Raw genomic sequence first — 20,504 nt, forward strand, 5'->3', positions numbered from 1 at the left:
GGGAATAAGAAAGTATTTTGGGCAAGGAATAAAACAAGAACCAATCTGCACGTGAGTACTATTCAAATAACACTACAAGACAATTTAGCCACCTAACAATAGCCCCAGGAAGGCGAATTCAGAGGCTTCACCCCTTGCGCAAGCTTCATGTCAATGTGCATCAACATGTCTTACAAATTAGTGGAAGATCCCATCATATTGGATATGTATTGTAAAGCAGGACTTAAAGTGGAAACCACCACACTCCAAATGCAAGGGGTTTCAAAATACCCGATATTCATGCACACGTGGTGCATCATCATCATCAATGAGAGCCATAACAGCAGTTGCTACAAGCCTGCAACAAGAATTTACAGTCTTCAGAGACAAGGAAAAGGAGAAATGATTTGGACTAAAACATATATTAGAGTTCCTTGTGAATCTGTGTTTGTTTTTGTGTGTTCCGCTTCCGCATGTATTTAGCCTGTGTTCAATGTGTATCGGTGCTTGTGTATTTATATAGAAGACAGGTAACTGTATATCAAGACTAACTGATCCTTCATGATATTCCTTTTTATAGCATGAGGAGAAAAATAACAAAAGCCATTGTCTGCAAGATATTTGACCCTGAGTCCCGAGCTATAGATATGCACAGGAAAAATAGGGCATAACTACAAGCATACTAACAATAAAAAAAAATACACCAAATTGCAGGGGAAGAGCTGAAAAGGCTCAAAATACCTTCACAAAGCATGACCATAATGCAGCACCAATAAAGTGAAAGGAAACAAGTAGAATCAATGCAAGAAGAAACCTGAATAATCTTCTACCAAAATAAAAAATTAAACTGATTTTCGGAGCTTCCATTGATTTATTATAATTTACAATTTTATATACTATTGCAACATGTTGGTCATAGGTTCTAAACTTGGAAACAGCCTCTTTTGCGAAGCAGGGGGTAAGGCTCCGTACATTTGCCCCTCCCAGACCCTGCAGTAGCGGGAGCCTCGTGCACTGGGCTGCTCTTCTTCTTCTTCTTTTTTTTTTTTTTTCTTTACAATTTTATATAATCGTCATTATTTCTGGTTTTCAGAAATTGAAACCAAAGAATATTGGACCCAACAGCTGATATTTCAATCTATCTGGACAACTATGTTTCCAATTACACTTATACTTTCGGATTGCTCTTTGAATCTAATACTGCATATTACACATGATGCAATCCCCTGCTTACCTCATTCTCTCCCCAAACTGAAGATCCTACACAAAACTGCTTTCTATCAGCACATAGAGATGCAATAAGGCTGCTTAAACAAGTGCCTCTGTAATTTTATTAATTTTTTATAAGAAGTCCCTCAGCAATTGGTGAATTAACAATTGGCAAGAGACCTTCCTTGGAGTCTTGAATGCCACAATGTGATTTTCTTCACCCAAAAAAATAAATAAATAAACCAGAACATCAGTTTTTAAGGAAATTGATATATGGTTCTCTTAGGGCTAGTAATAGGGGCAGTCTACCATATTTTGAAATGCCACAAGTTCATGTCTGGTTCGTTCAAGTTTGTCACAAACTCTCCTGTCTAAGATTTTCCCTTTAAAATGAGCAAGGAAGATTCTAGTTGAGGACTCCATGCTGCAAGATGAGTCTATTGTTGTATATTTACCGCCATTAGTATTTTTCTAGCTGGTGATGAAGAGTTGGCAATATAGTGTAACTCTGGTGATTGTTTAGGTTTATTTAATCTATTTTCCCTAGGAGCTGTCCCCAAATGATAGGGGTTTACCAGGTGTTTGGCATATTGCCATCTCTTGTGAAGGAGTGTTATCACTCATTAGAATGGCTGGCTATTTCACTGCCAAAATGCAGTTGGACCATCAGATAGGAGACCTCTGAGCCATCTGTTCCAAGTTTTAAAACCATTGAAGAGAACAACCTCCTTAAATCTTCTGACAACATTTTGATACTTTTGGTCCCCAAGAGTTTAATCAAATACACAAGAGAGCAATTCATTGGTGCGAGAACAGAATGCTTAATCAGGAGAAAAGAAAAAAAAATCCAAGTAATTAGTAGCATGAAAGCTGGCAAAGAATATATCACGTACAATCAAAGTATTATAACTCGCTTCAGTAACTGATAAGCATCAATAGACATGTGCAGCTAATGAAAATTTTGTGGCCACAAGAAGCAGGGAAAACCTTGCCACATAAAGCACTGAATCAGATAATGTGCAGCGTATAAAGCAAGTTGCTAGTTACATAAAATTAAGTGGAAAACAGACCTGTATATGACTACGAAGAAGAGAAGCAAATAAAAGGCAAGCTTGACCATTCGATGCTTTTTCTCACCATTAAGTAATCTAAAGATCTCGGTGACATCGATAAAATGCTTTCGTCTCATATATCTGAAATATCAGCAGAACATAAGTAGTATTCTAAAATAATCTTTAAAAACAAAAAGAACGCAGAACATGTGTGTGGAATGTACTGGCATAATATAGATTTTCCAATTCTATCAAGGAGAAATATGGCATAAAAATTGTATGTTGTAAGGCCTCAAAAACAGAAATGATGAATTCGGTTATAATAATAATAATAATAACTGGAAATATTCATCCAAAAAAAAATAATAATAATAACTGGAAACAAAACCAGAATCACAGATGCAACACATAAGTAGGAAAAATAAGGGAGCTCTAGGATTTCTACCTATTTTTTCCAATAGTAAATGGCTATATTGCAACTTCTTCTCCAAGAAATGAATATGCTATTCTATTAAAAACGTATCAGCAACAAGTAACTTCAATTTCCCATCAAAGACTGTAATGGAAGTTACCTAAATTCTGCACTTATATGTTCAAATCACGGAGTAAAGATTTTGATAAGTGGAAATAGCCTATATTGGCAGAACTTTTTTTATTTCTTTTAGTCTGATTAAGTACTAAATTTAACTAAAGAGGATCAAAGAAGAACAACCATACCACATAAAGGCCCAAAGCTGTACAACAGTAACTCTTGCTAAACCAGAGAGAGAGAGAGATCCACTCTCTTTGGTTGGAAGCAGCTAATATGGCAAACAAGCAGGTTTTGGTGGGTTGACCCAGAAATCTTGGGCTCTATTCCTGGCCCTAACTCACCTGATTATTTAATGGGAAGGGGGATTGATGCAGCAGCACTCCAATGGATTGACCCAAGCCTGCTCCAAAACCCAAACCAAGACCCAGATCCAATTTGGGTTCCAAGTTACTAATTTGGATTCCAAGTTTAATAGAATATTTAAGATTTTATTTTTATTTGAGAATATTTGTTTCCTATTTGAGTCCTTAGTTTTTTCTTTATTTTGTTAGCTTAGGTGTAGGAGATTTTATTTCTATCCTAGTTTTGATTTTAATTAGAAGGTTTTTAATTTTATTTTATTATATATTGGACAAGTAATTCATGGGAACAACAGTTGATGAATGAAGAAAAATTGATTGTGAAACCCCCCTGCATGGCTGTCTTCCCCCCTTCTCTCTCTTCTTCCTCTTTGTCCGGCGAGACAACCCCCCTCTTCTTCTTCCCTGCGACCTCTCTATCTCCCCTCTTCTCCAATCTTCCTTTCTCATTGTTCTTTCTTCTTTCTGGTTCTGTTCCTGCGATCTTAGCAGTCCAGCAAGGGAGTATTGAAAACCACCTTGTTGCCTATTTTAGTGAGAAGCTTAATGAAGCTAGTCAACGATATTCCACATACGACAAGGAATTCTATGTGGTTGTCCAATCATTGCGCTATTGACGACATTACCTTTTACCGCAAGAATTCGTGCTATTCTCTGACCACCAAGCTCTGAGATACCTGAGTGTCCAAAAGAAACTTAACCAGAGACATACCAAGTGGGTTGAGTTTCTCCAAGAATACATTTTTGTACTCAAGCACAGACCTGGTGTCGAGAATACTGTTGCAGATGCACTGAGCTGGCTGAACATGTTCCTCAGTCGCACCAATACTAGGAGTAGAACTAGTGTGCTACTCCAAGCAATGAGTGTAGAGGTTGTAGGGTTCGAACGAGTCAAGGACCAATACCCCACCTGTCCTGATTTTAGTGAGCCGTTCACTTCCTTGAGTGAAGGCAACCCAATCAACCGCTCGGACTACTTACTTAGGGAGGGCTTCCTTTTTAAAGGAAGCAAGTTGTGCATTCCCAGGACTGCACTTGGAGATTTCTTGATCTGGGAATTACATGCTGGGGGAGTCACTGGCCATTTCGGTCGAGATAAGACCATCACCCTCGTTGAGGACCGATTTTTTTGACCAGGACTGAAGAGGGATGTTGCTAGAGTTGTGAGTCAGTGTAGGACATGCCAGACTGCCAAACAACAAAAGCAAAACATGGGTTTGTACACTACCCTACTCGTTCCCCATTCCCCTTGGCAGGACCTTAGCATAGTCTTCGTGCTTGGTCTACCAAAAACTTCGAGAGGCCATGATTTTGTTTACGTGGTGGTAGATCGCTTCTCGAAGATGGCCCATTTCATCCCATGCTCTAAGACCTCTGATGCATCCATGGAAGCCAAACGTTTCTTTAATGAGGTTGTCAAGTACCATGGGTTGCCCCTCACCATAATGTCCAATAGGGATGTTAAGTTCACCAGTCATTTTTAAAGGACCCTATGGCGGATGATGGGCACGAAGCTCCGCTTCTCCTCCACTTTCCACCCTCAGACCGATGGCCAGACCGAGGTTGTCAATAGGAGCTTAGGGAATTTATTTCGTTGCCTCACAGGAGAACACCTTACCAGTTGGAATCAAGTCCTTAGCCAGGCTGAGTTTACATATAATAGTTCTAAGAACCGTACCACTGATCTGTCCCCCTTTGAGATCGGCTCAAGATACCAACCCCGGATACCCATAGACCTCATCCCAATTGTGTCTAGTTCCAGGACCTCCCAGTCAACCAAGTCTTTTGCTCAGCAAATACATGATTTGCATGCAGGTATAAGAAGACAAATAGCACTGAGCAACGAGTAATATAAGTCAAAGGCAGATGTGTACAGAAGACTACAAGAGTTTCAGAGGGCGATATGGTGATAGTTAGAATTAAGCCGCAATGCTTTGTTAGGGAAAAAGCGAGCAAGCTGCATGCTCGTAGCACAGATCCGTTCAAAGTACTCAAGAGGATAAGTGCCAATATGTATGTTCTTGATCTTCCAACTAGTATGGAGATCAGTAATATTTTCAATGTTGAAGACCTTGCCTCATACCATGGTACCTCTACCATTACCTCTTTCTATCCTGATGACTTTGAGGACTTTCCTTTCACCATTGATGAGCCTACTGAACCAAACTAACCACTTCCCCCCACCTCATTACCACCTATGCCTATGGTCACGAGAAGGACTGAAGAAGTTGAGAAAATCCTTGATGAGAAGATTGTGTCCACACACACTGGAGGTCCTAGAGAGTTCTTGGTCAAGTGGCGTGGACATCTGGAAATTGACAACACCTGGATCACAATGCAAAATATCCAACAACTAAAACTAGACCTGCTTAAATATTACATGAGCTTTAATTCACTGGAGGTAAATTCTTCCAAGCCGGGGAGAGTTGATGGGAGCATCAAGATGTACAACCGAAGGAAGAAGAAGACCCAACCTTCTTTGTGGTTGGAGGATTAGAAGAAAGGAGGAAAGAAGGAGAAACTACTGCACCTGTTCTGGGGTGAGAAAGGAGAGAGAAGAGACTACCGACTAGCGGTAGTCTCTTCCCTCTCTCTCCTATCGTCCTGATTGGCCAACCAGCGTGGGCCCCACTGATTTATTAGTTACTTATTTTATTTTTCCTAGTCTCTTTATTTAATTTTTAGGTCTTTGAGATGAATTAGGAAACTAAATAATATCCTCTTATTTGTCCCAAGTTGTTGGGTTAAATTAGGAGATTTATTTTTTAATGTTAGGTTAATTACTAGTTGCTACTTCCTATTTTGAGTATTTCTTTTCCTATATATGTAAGGCCAAGGGCCACGTTTAGAATCAATGAATTAGAATTGAAAAATAGCCAGTGAGCAAAACCCCCACCCCTCTCACGATTCTCTCTCAATCTCGTCTTTCTCATTCTCTCTCTCGCCTCTCTCTTTCTTCTCTCTCGGTTCTCTCTTCTCTCGCCTCCCTCCCTCTCTCACTTTTCTATCTTTTCTCACTGAAACTATTGCTGGTTACTAACTTGAACTGCTGTTGTTTACTGTTATTGTTGCTGCTTACTATCTACTGTTGTCGGTCAATATCTATTGCTGTTGTTACCTTTTGATGTTGAATTGCTGCTGCTGTTTTATCTTCCTTTGATGCTGGACTGCTGCTGGTTTTCTCTTCAATACTGGGCTGCTGTTATTCTTTACGTCAGGGACTGGGATGTTGCTGATCTCCTTTCAATAATCGGACTGTTGTTGGACACCATCCTCAAATCTGGGTTCAATAACTGGGCCTCAAGAAACCAGAGATGTTTCTCTTTTTGTCCAATCAGGGCAAAAGCTTGGGCCGTATCAACAGTATGAAGAAGAGGAGCCGGAACTTGATGAGGTCGGATATCATTCACTGTGCACATAGTGTGAAGAAGATGAAGCCATTCTGAACGATGCTGTCTTCTGGTGGTGAAGAGTGCATAGGGCTTTATTCCAAACACATGGTAATCTGTTGTGTAATGAATGTAATGGCAAGGGTGTAGATCTGGAGGGTCAGTAGTTTGGAGGATGGCTGGAGGTCTATGGAATAGGATAGTGATGTAATGCATAGTCGGATCAGGGGGATCGAACTGTGGGAGGAGAGAGGTGAAAAGATGAAACCAGGTTTCTATGAGAACAAAGAGCAGGAGAAACTGGAAAATGGTCAGGTTTGGTCGATGTGGATTGATAGGTGAACACCAACGCATACACATAAATTGGATAGCTTGAAGGGGAAAACACAGTGCTATGGAGTAGGTAGTACATAAGTGCCAGAAGATACACTTAAAGATAGGAGGTAACTCTTGTAGGTCATGGAAGGAGGTAAAGGTAAAGATTGTAAGATAGGGGAAGTCTGGGTGAAAGGTAGAACCAACAAGAAACAGACCTTCACGACGAAGGGCAATTTCTAACAGTTGAAGAGCTGTAAGGTTACTATAGGTAAGAACTGCTTTGTAGGTTAAGGTATGAAGGATTTCAGGAGGAAGTTGAGGGGGTATGGCACAACAAAGGTTATGGCTAGGTGGAGGCTGAGAAGAAGATGAGGAAGAGGCACCTGGGGTTAAAGGATAAAGGATTGGGATTACAGAAAAAGAAGAGGTAGGACGTGAAAGGAAGTCTGCCAAAACATTCTCTTTTCCTTTCATGTGTTTGATGTCAAAAGACCACTTTGAGAACCATTGAGCCCATCGAAGAAGTTGATCATTTGGAAGAGTGCGTTGTCGGAACTCAAGCATGCGAGGAAAACTTGACATGTCCAGTTCAATGAGGAATTTGTGTCCAATGAGATGAAACTGGAACTTTTCAATTCCACGTCTGACTGCAAGAATTTCCTTAAACGTAGAATGATAGTGAGCTTCAGATGGTTTAAACGAGCCACTCTTATAACCACAGATAGTTCTTTTGGAATCAGGAGCTTCTTCAAGTAAAACTGCACCCCAATGAGTATCACTAGCATCAGTTTGAAGAATACGACGTCCATCAGAAGGAATCTGTAGACAGGGACGGTTCATGGATAGCTTTTTTACGGCTTGGATGGCTGCTGAGTGTTCAGAAGACCAAGGAGGAGCTTTCTTTCTCAGAAGTTGATGGAGCACAGATGTATGTCGGATTTGTTGAGGAAGAAACTCTGTCGTGTAGTTGACTATACCAAGGAACTGCTGGACCTGAGTTTTTGTCAGGGGACCATCAGGAAATTGCTGTAGAGATGTAGCAATATGAGGTTGAAGTTCATATGTTCCTTTGGTAATAGTAATGCCAAGAAAATCAATGGTGGAAACACCAATTTGCATTTTCTTTGGGGAAAGCATGATTCCATAGTCTTGAACAATCTGATGGAAGTGCTGGAGAAGACAAAGATGGTCAGCCTGTGTAGAAGAAAACAGGAGAATATCATCAATATATATCAGGGCACGATCCTGAATAGGAGCAAAAATCTGCATCATGGCACGCTGAAATATTGATGGAGCCGTCTTTAATCCAAACGGCATGACTGTCCACTGTAAGTGATGTCCAGGGACACAAAAAGCTGTCTTAGGTCTATCTTCAGGAACAATCCCAAGTTGCCAAAAACCTGCTTTAAGATCAAACTTGGAGAAGACAGTTGCAGAGGCTAACTGGAGTAACAGTGCCGGGCGAGTTGGTAAGGGGAACTTATCATTAGCCAGGAAGAAATTTAGAGGCCGATAATTTATCACCATTCTCATCTTACCACGGATCTGTTCTGTTCGTTTGTTCACATAGAATGCCTGACATGCCCATGGGGACACAGTTGATTCTAACAATCCTTGATCTTGGAGTTGGTGAAGTTCTTGTACTGCAAGGGCTAAATGTTATGGATTCATGCCAGGATGACTGGCCTTTGTGGGATTCACATCTTCATTCTTCTTAAAAGGTAAGGAGATGAAGAACTTAGAATTCTGCCAGAGAGGATGAGAACATTTTGTCAAGAACTCAGTATGAGAGTCGGCACAGGAAGTTTGCATAAGTTTTCCTTTAAACTCATCAAACAGTGTGGGACCTGTACCTGCAAGAAAAATGTTAGAAAAAGGGGACCAAGGGAGTACTTGTTGTTTATACACAAGACCATGGGGTGTCCATTTAAGGGGAAGATGGCTAAGAACATCAAAACCTATGATGAGATCTTTACCAGGACAGTGGGAGCCTAACATAACATTGGTAAACGAAAGAGTGGGAAGAAGTTGAACTTTAATAGGTTGTTTGGTGACAAGGGTGATGTAGAAGGTTTCACCGTTGGCTGCTAAAAACGGAAGAGGGGGTTCTTGAGATTTCCAGAAATGTTCTAGGAGAACCTTGGGAGACAAAATGGTTGTAGCCGCACCTGTATCAAGAAAGGCGATTAGACGGACTGGTTTAGCATAAGGTTCAGGGATTAAGGTTACCGCAGCATGGGGTAAGGTGATAGATTGACAGGGAAAAAGTGGTTGTTTTGGAGGCAGGAAAGGGATTACTTGGTAGAGGGGTTCAGATTCCTCGGACTCGGAAGGGGAAAACTCTGGGTCTGAGTCTGTGAGGGAATTTGGATCTTCAGCAGCATCATCAGGGTAGTCAATTGCAAACAAAGAGAGATCAGTAGGATCTGCATCTAGAGAGTACAGGGACTCAAGATCAGCATCTTATAGATCATCATGATGGAGAGAGCAAGCATATGAAGAACTTTCTCCTTCTTGCGAGTATTAGGACAGTTCTTAGCAAAGTGTCCATTTTTTCCGCAGATAAAGCAAGAAGTGAACTTGTTCTTTCCTCGAAACTGTTTCTTGCGGAGGAATTTCCATTGAGGTTTAAACAGTTTAAACCAAGAAGGCTTAAAAGGAAACCGTTGCTTATGCTTCTTTGAGAAGTGAGAGAACCTCTTATGATGAAAAGACTTCTTGGTAGGACAATCACAGGAGGGATCTAAGCCTTTACACTTGATCTTCATCCAAGAAGTATCACATGCAGAAGAGACCTTGTCAGATTTGGATTGTAATTCTTTCCAAATTCTCTTGACATTACAAAGCTTGTCAAGAGCGGTAAGAGCAAAACTATATAAGGAACCAATACTGCAGGAAGCCAGAGAGATATTCTGATTTCTCAGAAACTGGAGAGTATCAGCACCAAGAGGTTCTGGAAGGGAATTCAGAAAGATTTGCTTCAGGTTTTCATCATCAAGGCCGCCAATTTTATGGAATCTGTCTGTCATACGAGAGAAGTGTTTGTCAAGATCTGGACGAGCTAAAGAACAACACTTCAGTTGTAAAAACTCTTCACGAGATTTTGTAATATCATTCGAGACAGGACCAAGAAATTCTTGAAATAGAACTGTGATGAAGTGACCTTCAGGGAGTTGAACAAGTTGCAATTGTCTATAACCACCAAGAGCTAAATACCATTCTCTGAGTTTGCCTTGGAGCCGAGCAACAAACTTAGTCAGAACACTGACGGAAGTAGCACCTTCTTGAAGGAGTTCAGCATTGATCCAGGCATGAAAGTCAGCAAACTTAGATGCCCACTTGGAGACAGGAACATCATCCAAGGTAAAGAACTGCTTGGGATCTTGGTTCTGAAAAGGAGCATATTGGGGACCTGGAGAGGGTTGAGGAATTTCAGGGTTATGAACCATAGGGTCATCCTAATCACCATCCATCTCATCAACATACGGAGGTGCAGGATAAGGTGCAGGAGGTGGATCTGGACCTGTATTCATGAAAGAGGGAACGGGTTTAGGGTCATGAAGAGCTAAGGTGGTAAGAAGGTCAGATAACACATCATCGCCGGAAGGGGTTATAGCACCTATGGGGGGATGTTTGGGTTTAGTTCTAGGAGGTGAGGGTGAAGGGGATGGACAGGCGGTGATGGTGCAGGGTAGGTTACAGTCATAGGATAAGGCTGAAAAGGTGGAGGAAAAGGGTTTTCCAGAGATAAAGGTTTGGGCTATTGCCTGGGAGCAATATTCTTCAGGGTGCGTTGTTGACGCTGCAGAGCTTTCAGTTCTTCAAGAGGGAAGGTTCTGGGAGACGCAACTACTGGAGGAGCCGGGGCAGCATAGAGGGCAAAAGGATCTTGAGAAGAAATACTTGGAACTGCCAGAGGTAAAGGTTGTTGTCTACTGGTTGTTGCTGTTTGGGTGGAGCTTGTTGTAAGCTATGTAACTGGGCCTCAAGAAACCTGAGTTGTTTCTCTTTTTGTCCAATTAGGGCAAAAGCTTGGGCCGTATCAGCAGTAGTAGAAGCAATACCAACAAGTTCAGTGTGGACTTGATCCATCTCAGCTTTGAGGGAGTGGATTAATTGAGTATGCCGTCCAATAGTGCCTTGGGTATGTTGTGTAGAAGCAAGGATACGTTCAAGGTACTGATTTTGAATGATGGCATTCTCATTCTGCCAATTTAAAGCTGCTTCAGCTTGAGAAATGTCTTTTTGTTGGCCTGAGGGTAAGACAGGGGATTTGACTTTCCATACATGGCGTATACCATGAGAATCAGGACCATAATCTGCAGGACCAGAAAAATTTTGCAAAGGAGTAGAGGAAGAAGAACCTGGCATATACATGCAACAAGGAGGGACTATAGGAGAAGGCGCCCGAACAGATGGAGGAGGTTTATAGACTGGAGTAGGAAGAGGAACATAAGGAGGTTCCGGTTCCAAAGAAGCACCGTATTTTACCATAAAGGGATATCGGGCTTCAGTACTCAATGGTCCGATAGTAGGATCTCCTGACTCATAACGTTCCCGGAGAATAGTCTAAGAAGACTTTCGTTTGGGAGCGTAGAAGGATTCATCATCGGAGTCTTGGAGACAGTCATCACAATCACAAATGTCAAAATACTTATGACCAGTGACTGGATCAGAGAAGTAGTATACCGGGTTACCTTGAGTATCAAAAGATTTGACAGGAATTTTAGAAGCTTGAATCATTCCTGTGAACTGAGTAGGAAAAGGAGAAGGTAAAGGTTGTACCGGAGGAGGCGGAAAACGGATTTCAACCTCATCAGAGGGGTGAGTGATATACTGAGGATCAGAAGACTGAAGGGGCTCGATCGGAGCAGGTTGGCTTGTAGCCATTTGTTGGTCATAAGCCGTAACCCAAGAAGAGGGAAGGAGACGAAGAAGGTCGTCTCGGGGCAATTGTCTGGGTACATGAGTAAGGCTTGGAACATGGTCAGAATCCATAGAGAGGAATAGAGCATCGTCCTGCTGGCCTTTGGTTAAGTCATAGGCATGATTCTGTAACCGATAAGCCAGTTGGTAGTGGAGGGTTCCTGCCAAAGCCGTAGCAGTCTGGGGAGTACCAGAAATTTGGATCTGGAACTTCAAAGCCGAAGGAAGATGGGGATCTGCTAAAGCTATTTTGAAATTAGGGTAGAGAGTGAGGAATATGGTTCCTATGTTCAGGGTGGTCTGAACAGTGGCAATCACGGCATGTTCATACCGCAAAAAGCGACTGTCAAGAAGGGCGATCCGGGAGGCTACGAGAAGACCTTTTCTGCCATGAAAAGAAAGAGCGAACTTAATCGCACCAAAATGGAGATGAGTATAACCCTGATTTTTCCACTGGGGAATAAGGTTAGACGGAATCTCTAAGGTAAACAACTGTTCTTTATCGGTGGCAGGGATGTGATACTGATCACATCGAGAGACCTGAACTAACTCTTTCAGAGGTGGAGGTTTCTCCCGAGGAGCAATAAGAGTTTTCCAAGAAGAAGAGGAGGATTTCGTCTTCGGAAAGACAGTATAAGGGTTCAACAGGGGAGACGGGGTCTCAGGTATGATCTGCTCTTCAGGTAAGTAGTCAAACTCATACAGGGAGTCAATAGAAGAGAAGGAAGAAGATCGGGAGGAAGAAGGAGAGGACGAAGTAAAGCTTCGAGAAGAAGTTGAACGACGGGAAAGAGACATATCGGAACAAAGATCGGAACAAAGGCAGCAAGTCCAAAAACTGAACAGCACAACTCACCGGCGAAACTCAGATAGATAAAAAGACGACTAGTCGAGGCCGATCAGGACCCCCTTGGACCTAGTTCTCAGAGGTGGAGCAACCCGAGCCGTTACAGGGTATAAAAATGGCCTCTCCTGGGCCTGAAAACCCATCGCTCACAGGGTCTTTTTCCGTCACCAGAAAACCAGAACCAAGAAGTAACCTGCAATAGGGCGTGGCCTAGACCGTCTCTTTAACTAGTAGAGGTTCAAACCGAACTGAGAAGGCCGTCGGAGAAGGACCTTAGCCGGAGAAGAAGGAAGGAGAAGGCTCTGATACCATTTTTATCTCAGGGTGTAAACACAAACCGGGCTCAGAATGGCTTCATCTTCTTCACACTATGTGCACAGTGAATGATATCCGACCTCATCAAGTTCCGGCTCCTCTTCTTCATACTGTTGATACAGCATGGGAACTACATCAGAATGGTCAACTTCCCTATCCCCGCATTGCTCACCTCATGGACGCCTATCATGATTGGCTCATTGATAAAGCTACTTTCTTCCCAGTCAGCAGTTCGTCCGATTCTGATGATGATATGTCATTTTAAGCATATGTATACATGTTAAGTATGCTTGTGCGTATGTAAGTTTTTCAGTACTTTCAGTATGTATGTATGTATACCGACACTCTCGACATACGGTCCCACGTCATGTGAAGTCCATGTGAAGGCCTCATATCTCTGGTCCCACATGTCTTGTAATGTCTTGTAAGTTTTGGCTATTTAAAGCCCCTGATTAATGCATTATGGGCAGAGCCCGGTTTGTGTATAAACCCTGAGATAAAAATGGTATTAGAGCCTTGTCTAAGGTCCTTCTCCGGCTAAGGTCCTTCTCCGGCGGCCTTCTCAGTTCGGTTTGAACCTCTGCTAGTTAAAGAGACGGTCTAGGCCACGCCCTATTGCAGGTTACTTCTTGGTTCTGGTTTTCTGGTGACGGAAAAAGACCCTGTGAGCGATGGGTTTTCAGGCCCAGGAGAGGCCATTTTTATACCCTGTAACGGCTCGGGTTGCTCCGCCTCTGAGAACTAGGTCCAAGGGGGTCCTGATCGGCCTCGACTAGTCGTCTTTTTATCTATCTGAGTTTCGCCGGTGAGTTGTGCTGTTCGGTTTTTGGACTTGCTGCCTTTGTTCCGATATGTCTCTTTCCCGTCGTTCAGCTTCTTCTCGAAGCTCTGCTTCGTCCTCTCCTTCCTCCCGATCTTCTTCCTTCTCTTCTATTGACTCCCTGTATGAGTTTGACTACTTACCTGAAGAGCAGATCATACCTGAGACTCCGTCTCCCCTGTTGAACCCTTATACTATCTTTCCGAAGACGAAATCCTCTTCTTCCTGAAAAACTCTTATTGCTCCTCGGAAGAAACCTCCACCTCTGAAAAACTTAGTTCAGGCCTCTCGATGTGATCAGTATCACATCCCTGCCACCGATAAAGAACAGTTGTTTACCTTAGAGATTCCGTCTAACCTTATTCCCCAATGGAAAAATCAGGGTTATACTCATCTCCATTTTGGTGCGATTAAGTTCGCTCTTTCTTTTCATGGCAGAAAAGGTCTTCCCGTAGCCTCCCGGATCGCCCTTCTTGACAGTCGCTTTTTGCGGTATGAACATGCTGTGATTGCCACTGTTCAGACCACCCTGAACGCAAGAACCATATTCCTCACTCTCTACCCTAATTTCAATATAGCTTTAGCAGATCCCCATCTTCCTTCGGCTTTGAAGTTCCAGATCCAAATTTCTGGTACTCCCCAGACTGCTACGGCTTTGGCAGGAACCCTCCACTACCAACTGGCTTATCGGTTACAGAATCATACCTTTGACTTAACCAAAGGCCAGCAGTAGGATGCTCTATTCCTCTCTGTGGATTCTGACCATGTTCCAAGCCTTACTCATGTACCCAGACAATTGCCCCGAGACGACCTTCTTCGTCTCCTTCCCTCTTCTTGGGTTACGGCTTATGAACAACAAATGGCTACAAGCCAACCTGCTCCGATCGAGCCCCTTCAGTCTTCTGATCCTCAGTATATCACTCACCCCTCTGATGAGGTTGAAATCCGTTTTCCGCCTCCTCCGGTACAACCTTTACCTTCTCCTTTTCCTACTCAGTTCACAGGAATGATTCAAGCTTCTAAAATTCCTGTCAAATCTTTTGATACTCAAGGTAACCCGGTATACTACTTCTCTGATCCAGTCACTGGTCATAAGTATTTTGACCTTTGTGATTGTGATGACTGTCTCCAAGACTCCGATGATGAATCCTTCTACGCTCCCAAACGAAAGTCTTCCCAGACTATTCTCCGGGAACGTTATGAGTCAGGAGATCCTACTGTCGGACCATTGAGTATTGAAGCCCGATATTCCTTTATGGTAAAATACGGTGCTTCTTTGGAACCGGAACCTCCTTATGTTCCTCTTCCTACTCTAGTCTGTAAACCTCCTCCATCTATTCAGGCGCCTTCTCCTATAGTCCCTCCTTGTTGCATGTATACGCCAGGTTCTTCTTCCTCTACTCCTTTGCAAAATTTTCCTGGTCCTGCAAATTATGGTCCTGATTCTCATGGTATACGCCATGTATGGAAAGTCAAATCCCCTGTCTTACCCTCAGGCCAACAAAAAGACATTTCTCAAGCTGAAGCAGCTTTAAATTGGCAGAATGAGAATGCCATCATTCAAAATCAGTACCTTGAACGTATCCTTGCTTCTACACAACATACCCAAGGCACTATTGGACGGCATACTCAATTAATCCACTCCCTCAAAGCTGAGATGGATCAAGTCCACACTGAACTTGCTGGTATTGCTTCTACTACTGCTGATACGGCCCAAGCTTTTGCCCTGATTGGACAAAAAGAGAAACATCTTAGGTTTCTTGAGGCCCAGTTACATAGCTTACAACAAGCTCCACCCCAAACAGCAACAACCAGTAGACAGCAACCTTTACCTCTGGCAATTCCAAGTATTTCTTCTCAAGATCCTTTTGCTATTCTCAAACCTGGACAGCAGGTAAGTATAGAATGAACCCCCCCATTCCCCATTATTCCCTCTTTATTTACTCCATTAAATTCCATTAAAGCCCACCCCTTTTTAGCCATTGTTTAACCTTTATTTGCATCACTGTTATACCTCAAGTATTGCTGATTTTTTTTTTCCTATTACTAGTAGGACTGATTTTAGAGCATACAACATAGAACTTTTATCTACTTTTGGTGCTTAATAGGATAGTGTTATAACCTAATTTTTCTTGCTGCCATGTTCCCCCTTGAAGCTTGAGTGAGTTTGTGTTTTTCTTCCTAGATTATTATTGCTCTTTGCTACTTTGTTTATTAGTCTTATTCTATTTTGCATGTTAAATCTTGTTTGTTGAGCTTCCTTTGTCCTGTCCTACTCAAGTCCCTTGAGTTTACCCTACCTAGTTAGCTAATCTTGTAGGAAATCTAGTCACCTAGGAATCCCCTACATCAGGAATACATACCTAGCCTGCTTATACCCAGGCAGGTTTGGGTGGCTAGCTTAGAATAAAAATAAAGAATAAATAATAAAATAGTTTAAATTAAATTATTTATCAAAAAAAACTATAATAACATGGCAACTGTGCAGGTTTGGTGTGAGATTGAAGGGAATGCAACAGAGCAGGAACCTATACAAGCCCAGCCAATTTAATAATTGGATGTTGGGCTGAACCCAAAAATATATCCTTGCTAATAGTCGGGCCAGGTTCAAGTGGGCTAAGTGAGCCTGACTGAGAATTTCCATCCTTAGAAGCAGCACCTCACTCCACTAAATTTGTCAGGATCATAAGCCAATTACAGGATTTTGTCTTGCTCTCCTAGCACTTTGGAGTCATCCTCACCAAAATAGAGCTGTGAGGTAAATCCAAATATTTTTTAGTTTGCACGGGTGCTCTATATTGAGATTTATCAGAGAAGAGTTGTTAAGTCCAACACAAAAGCTTAAGCTGGTAAGTAGGTACGACAGGTATATGAAAACATCCAAGGTCCCAAACTTAATTGGCATGGGATAGTTCTCAACACTCCCCCCACATGTAGGGGAATGAGATTACACCGTAGACAGATAATCAAGAGAGAAAATGTCGAGGCTTTCATACTGGCTAGCGACCCTATGCCTAAAATTTCAGGCCCATCCGAGGCCCCTTGAGCGAGGTATCACTCCTGCAGGCTGGCTGCACTACTGCTGGCTTGGATGCTCTTCTTCCATTATTGTGAGAAAGAAGATAGGTCTTTTACTTACTTATAATTAGCCCTCTTTGCTGTTATTACAGTAATGCCCTTCCTTTAAAGTACTAGGGTGGGTCCATAGCAACCCCACCCTCAGGGTTTTGATCCCAGGATCGCACCAATTATCATATATGTATGCCAAGCAATCTAGTTTACGTAAGAGCATGAAACATATTGAAGTGAACTAATCACTTTGCAGAGTTACGTGATGAGAGTCATAAGATGGCTATGTTCAATACCTATGCTCTAGCTTTGGGTGGTGTAGAATTTTCTTTTGTGGAATATCATATGGTTGTAGCATATCAAGATACATTGCATAAACATGGGGACATTTTTCTCTTTCAGGATAAATGCCAAAAATTAAAAAGGAGGGCCATCAACATTTGAGAACCTCTTTCTCTCCATTCTTTCCCTTCCTTTTCAACTTCCTCTTATACAATTGAATTCTGAAAGTAAGATTTATTAGGCAAACAATTAAATTATGCACAGTAAATTTAAACAAAAAACTGCGCTATGAACATTCAGTTTGAAGCTATACCCTTACACAAAATCATAAAACAAAAAAAAATCTCAAATCCAATCTACGACTTAATAAACAGAGAAGAGTTAATACTTACAATCTTATATGATAGTACATAACCGGTGCTGTTATCAGGAACAAGAACCAATGCCATGTCAAGAGGTAAAGAGCACATAATGTTCCTTGTGCTATAAACTCTGGGATAACCACCGCATTAATACGAGAAGATGAATCATAAGGATTTATACAGTCGAACTCCAAATCTGACAAGCATATAAGCTGCAGAAACATTTTCAAAACTTTAGAAACATTTAATAGAAGCAGTAGCATGCGCTCCATATCTGCACTACCAAATACTACAAAGCCACTTATTTTCATTTTTATTTTTATTTTTATTTTTATTTTTATTTTTTTGAGAGGCAACAGAAAACTACACATGAAAGATACAAAGGCAATAAGAGCAAGAATTTCACACCCACTCCCCTTTCAAGGAATGCCTCCTCCCTAGCCCACAGCTGGACCCATTCCAGTTGAGAAATGATTGGAGAGAAACAATTAATTCTAAGCAATAACTCGGGAGAACATAAAGCATCAATTGTTCAAAATTATGAAATACAAGAAACAAAATTACTAAGAATGATAAAAAACTTGCAGAATCAAGTAAAAGTTTTCAATTAGATATAAAGTTAATGGCAAAAATATATCAGAACAACCTGCCTTGAGCTTATCAACATGGCCCAAATATTTCCCAAGGGGCAAATCCAATAGGACCCAAATTTTGTGGACATGTAGACACCAACACCCTTGCTCATATGTAATAGTTCAGTCCAAACAGAATCTACCAAGTGGCAAAATAGAGGTTTCAAAATCAAGAGTATGGAGAATGCACGGTAGAAGTTAGAATATTGTAAGTGTGCCATGGACATCATGGGGATGCATGCCACATATAGGAAGGTATTTGATCGAATTAGACTGACCCAAAGCTTTATAAGTTATCCAGCCATCATAATCGCCACATCATCATTCCATGTGGCACAATGAGATGGGCTTCCTTAACCTTATAAACGTTGGACCATTCAAAATGAGTTTTTCCAAAGTTATTAGAGCATGAGCATATTTCTCTCTAAAAATAAGGCTGCGTGCATCATGACCCTCCCTAGACCCCGTAGTGGCAGGAGCATCATGCATTGGGTACTCCTTTTTTTTTTTATTTCAAAGGAAAGTTAGAAAGGTGAGCATACAGTGATACAGCTACTTTTGGGCAGTTGACAAATTTGTGTCACACAAGGACTCAAGTCCACCCCCACAAAGTTTTACCCCAGCATGTTAGGTCAGCTACAGGAGTCCTGTTCAGCCCTTAGACTACACTTAACCATGATGTGAAATGCTTGAAAAATGAAAATATTTTTCTAAGCACTTTTTTACACAAGACGCAAGGTATATGAAACACCCGTTGTGAATATAGATAAAGATAAGATTGTATCATGATCTGTTGAATGACTAATCAAATAAAATGATTCCAAGTGAATAAATCTCTGCACATACATGAGGTACATTGAGATGGTAACCACTTCAAACCAAGAACATTATGAGTATAACTTGATAAGAATGATCTCGGTAATGATACAGAATGAAAATACCTACAGCCACCGGTTAATAGTATGATTAGAAGTAGTAAGTTCCTCCTGGTATTTAAAACCACCGAATTGGATTTTGAGCATTCTTTACACAATGGGCTGTAGCTCTTCTTCATTGAAGGAAAAGGGGGGGAAGGAGGCCCGTGTAACTCAGACAACAGTAAAGAAAAACTATAACCATTAATTAGCAAGGCCGAGATATCAACACGAAAAAGTAATACTATGTTCCAAATTAAATTACTTTAGGGAAAATATCTAATAGAATCATAAGGGAAAACTAATAACAAGGTCGAAAAAAACAACAATTTATTAAATTATAGAATTTATAAAGGTCTTGATAAGGATCAAAGAATCAAATTTAACAAGATAAAGTCCATAGAGACAGAAGCATCAACCACAACCACAAAAACAACATCACACCGATAATTTATTAAACTTGTATTAAACAGTAAAATTGAAAACAGATCTTCCAAAAGAAACCCCACCCCCAACCCAAAAAGAAAAAAACGAAAGGATCTTCTACAAAAGCCTAGGTCGTGAGGTTTCAAACTTAAAACCATACCTGATAAATTACCACTGCGAGAAGCGCTATAGAAACGAAGAAAGAGATCAACCAAAGAAGCAGTTCCCACGCCATGTTAGCTGGTCAAAACACAGTTATAGCCTTCAAGCTCTGTAAAACCCAAGAAACACGGGAACATATCGATTCTGTTCTACTTCAGCGAAGAGGAACAAAGAATCATTGTAGATAGCCCGTACTAACGGCGGATCGATATGGCGTTGTTACAATTAAGCTTAAAGCAGCAGCACCAGAGAGAGAGAGAGAGAGAGAGAGAGCGAGGAGTAGCAGTGGAGTCAGCAGAGGGGTAGCTGGGTAAGTAACCGACTTCCTTCTCCGATTAAGGAAAGTAGCTGATCCTGATTCCATAAAATTAAAAAGACTGTTCATGCAACCGCTGGCTTAAAATCGTCGGATTGGAATCGCGTTTAATATTTTTTTTTGGGGTAATGAATAATCATTAGTTTCAAGAAATGTGGACTGCCGACTGTGGAGACATCATAAAAACAGGGACCCACTTTTAAAGGCTGAATTAATTAGTCTGAAGAATTGTGCTAAGATTATTTTTTTATTTTTTATTTTTTATTTATATTTTTTAAGGTGCTAAGAACTTAACGGAAGAAGAACCGAAAACCAAAACAGTTTAGTCCAGAAAAATGTTTCATATGAACAAAAGATTGGAATAAAATGCTTGGTGTCAACTTGGTATTTTTTAATTTTTTGAATTGAAAAAGGAAAAAAACACTAGATATGCAAATAGATGGAATAACGAAACCTTATTCTCTTATTCTATCATTTCGATTCCGTTCTAAATACAAAAAAAATGAACAACTAAGATAATCGTTTCTGGAACAAATTCATCAAACACCATTTTTGTTTTAAAATGACATTTTCACACAAAAATTGAAATTTTTAT

The 20,504-nt window shown here is 41.2% G+C and overlaps 1 protein-coding gene across 1 annotated transcript; it reads right to left on the minus strand.

Annotated features, from left to right (window-relative positions):
* Positions 1–29: 29 nt before the first annotated feature.
* LOC122075496 (protein cornichon homolog 1-like) lies at positions 30–19,945 on the minus strand. Its single transcript, XM_042640547.1, has 4 exons — positions 19,592–19,945; positions 17,490–17,671; positions 2,259–2,381; positions 30–337 (listed from the first exon to the last, which is right to left on the minus strand). The coding sequence occupies exons 1-4, from the start codon at positions 19,664–19,666 to the stop codon at positions 262–264; spliced, it is 456 nt and encodes a 151-aa protein (XP_042496481.1). The 5' UTR covers positions 19,667–19,945; the 3' UTR covers positions 30–261.
* Positions 19,946–20,504: the final 559 nt, after the last annotated feature.

The sequence above is a fragment of the Macadamia integrifolia genome, chromosome 4 (assembly GCF_013358625.1).
Source record: "Macadamia integrifolia cultivar HAES 741 chromosome 4, SCU_Mint_v3, whole genome shotgun sequence".
Lineage (NCBI taxonomy): Eukaryota > Viridiplantae > Streptophyta > Magnoliopsida > Proteales > Proteaceae > Macadamia > Macadamia integrifolia.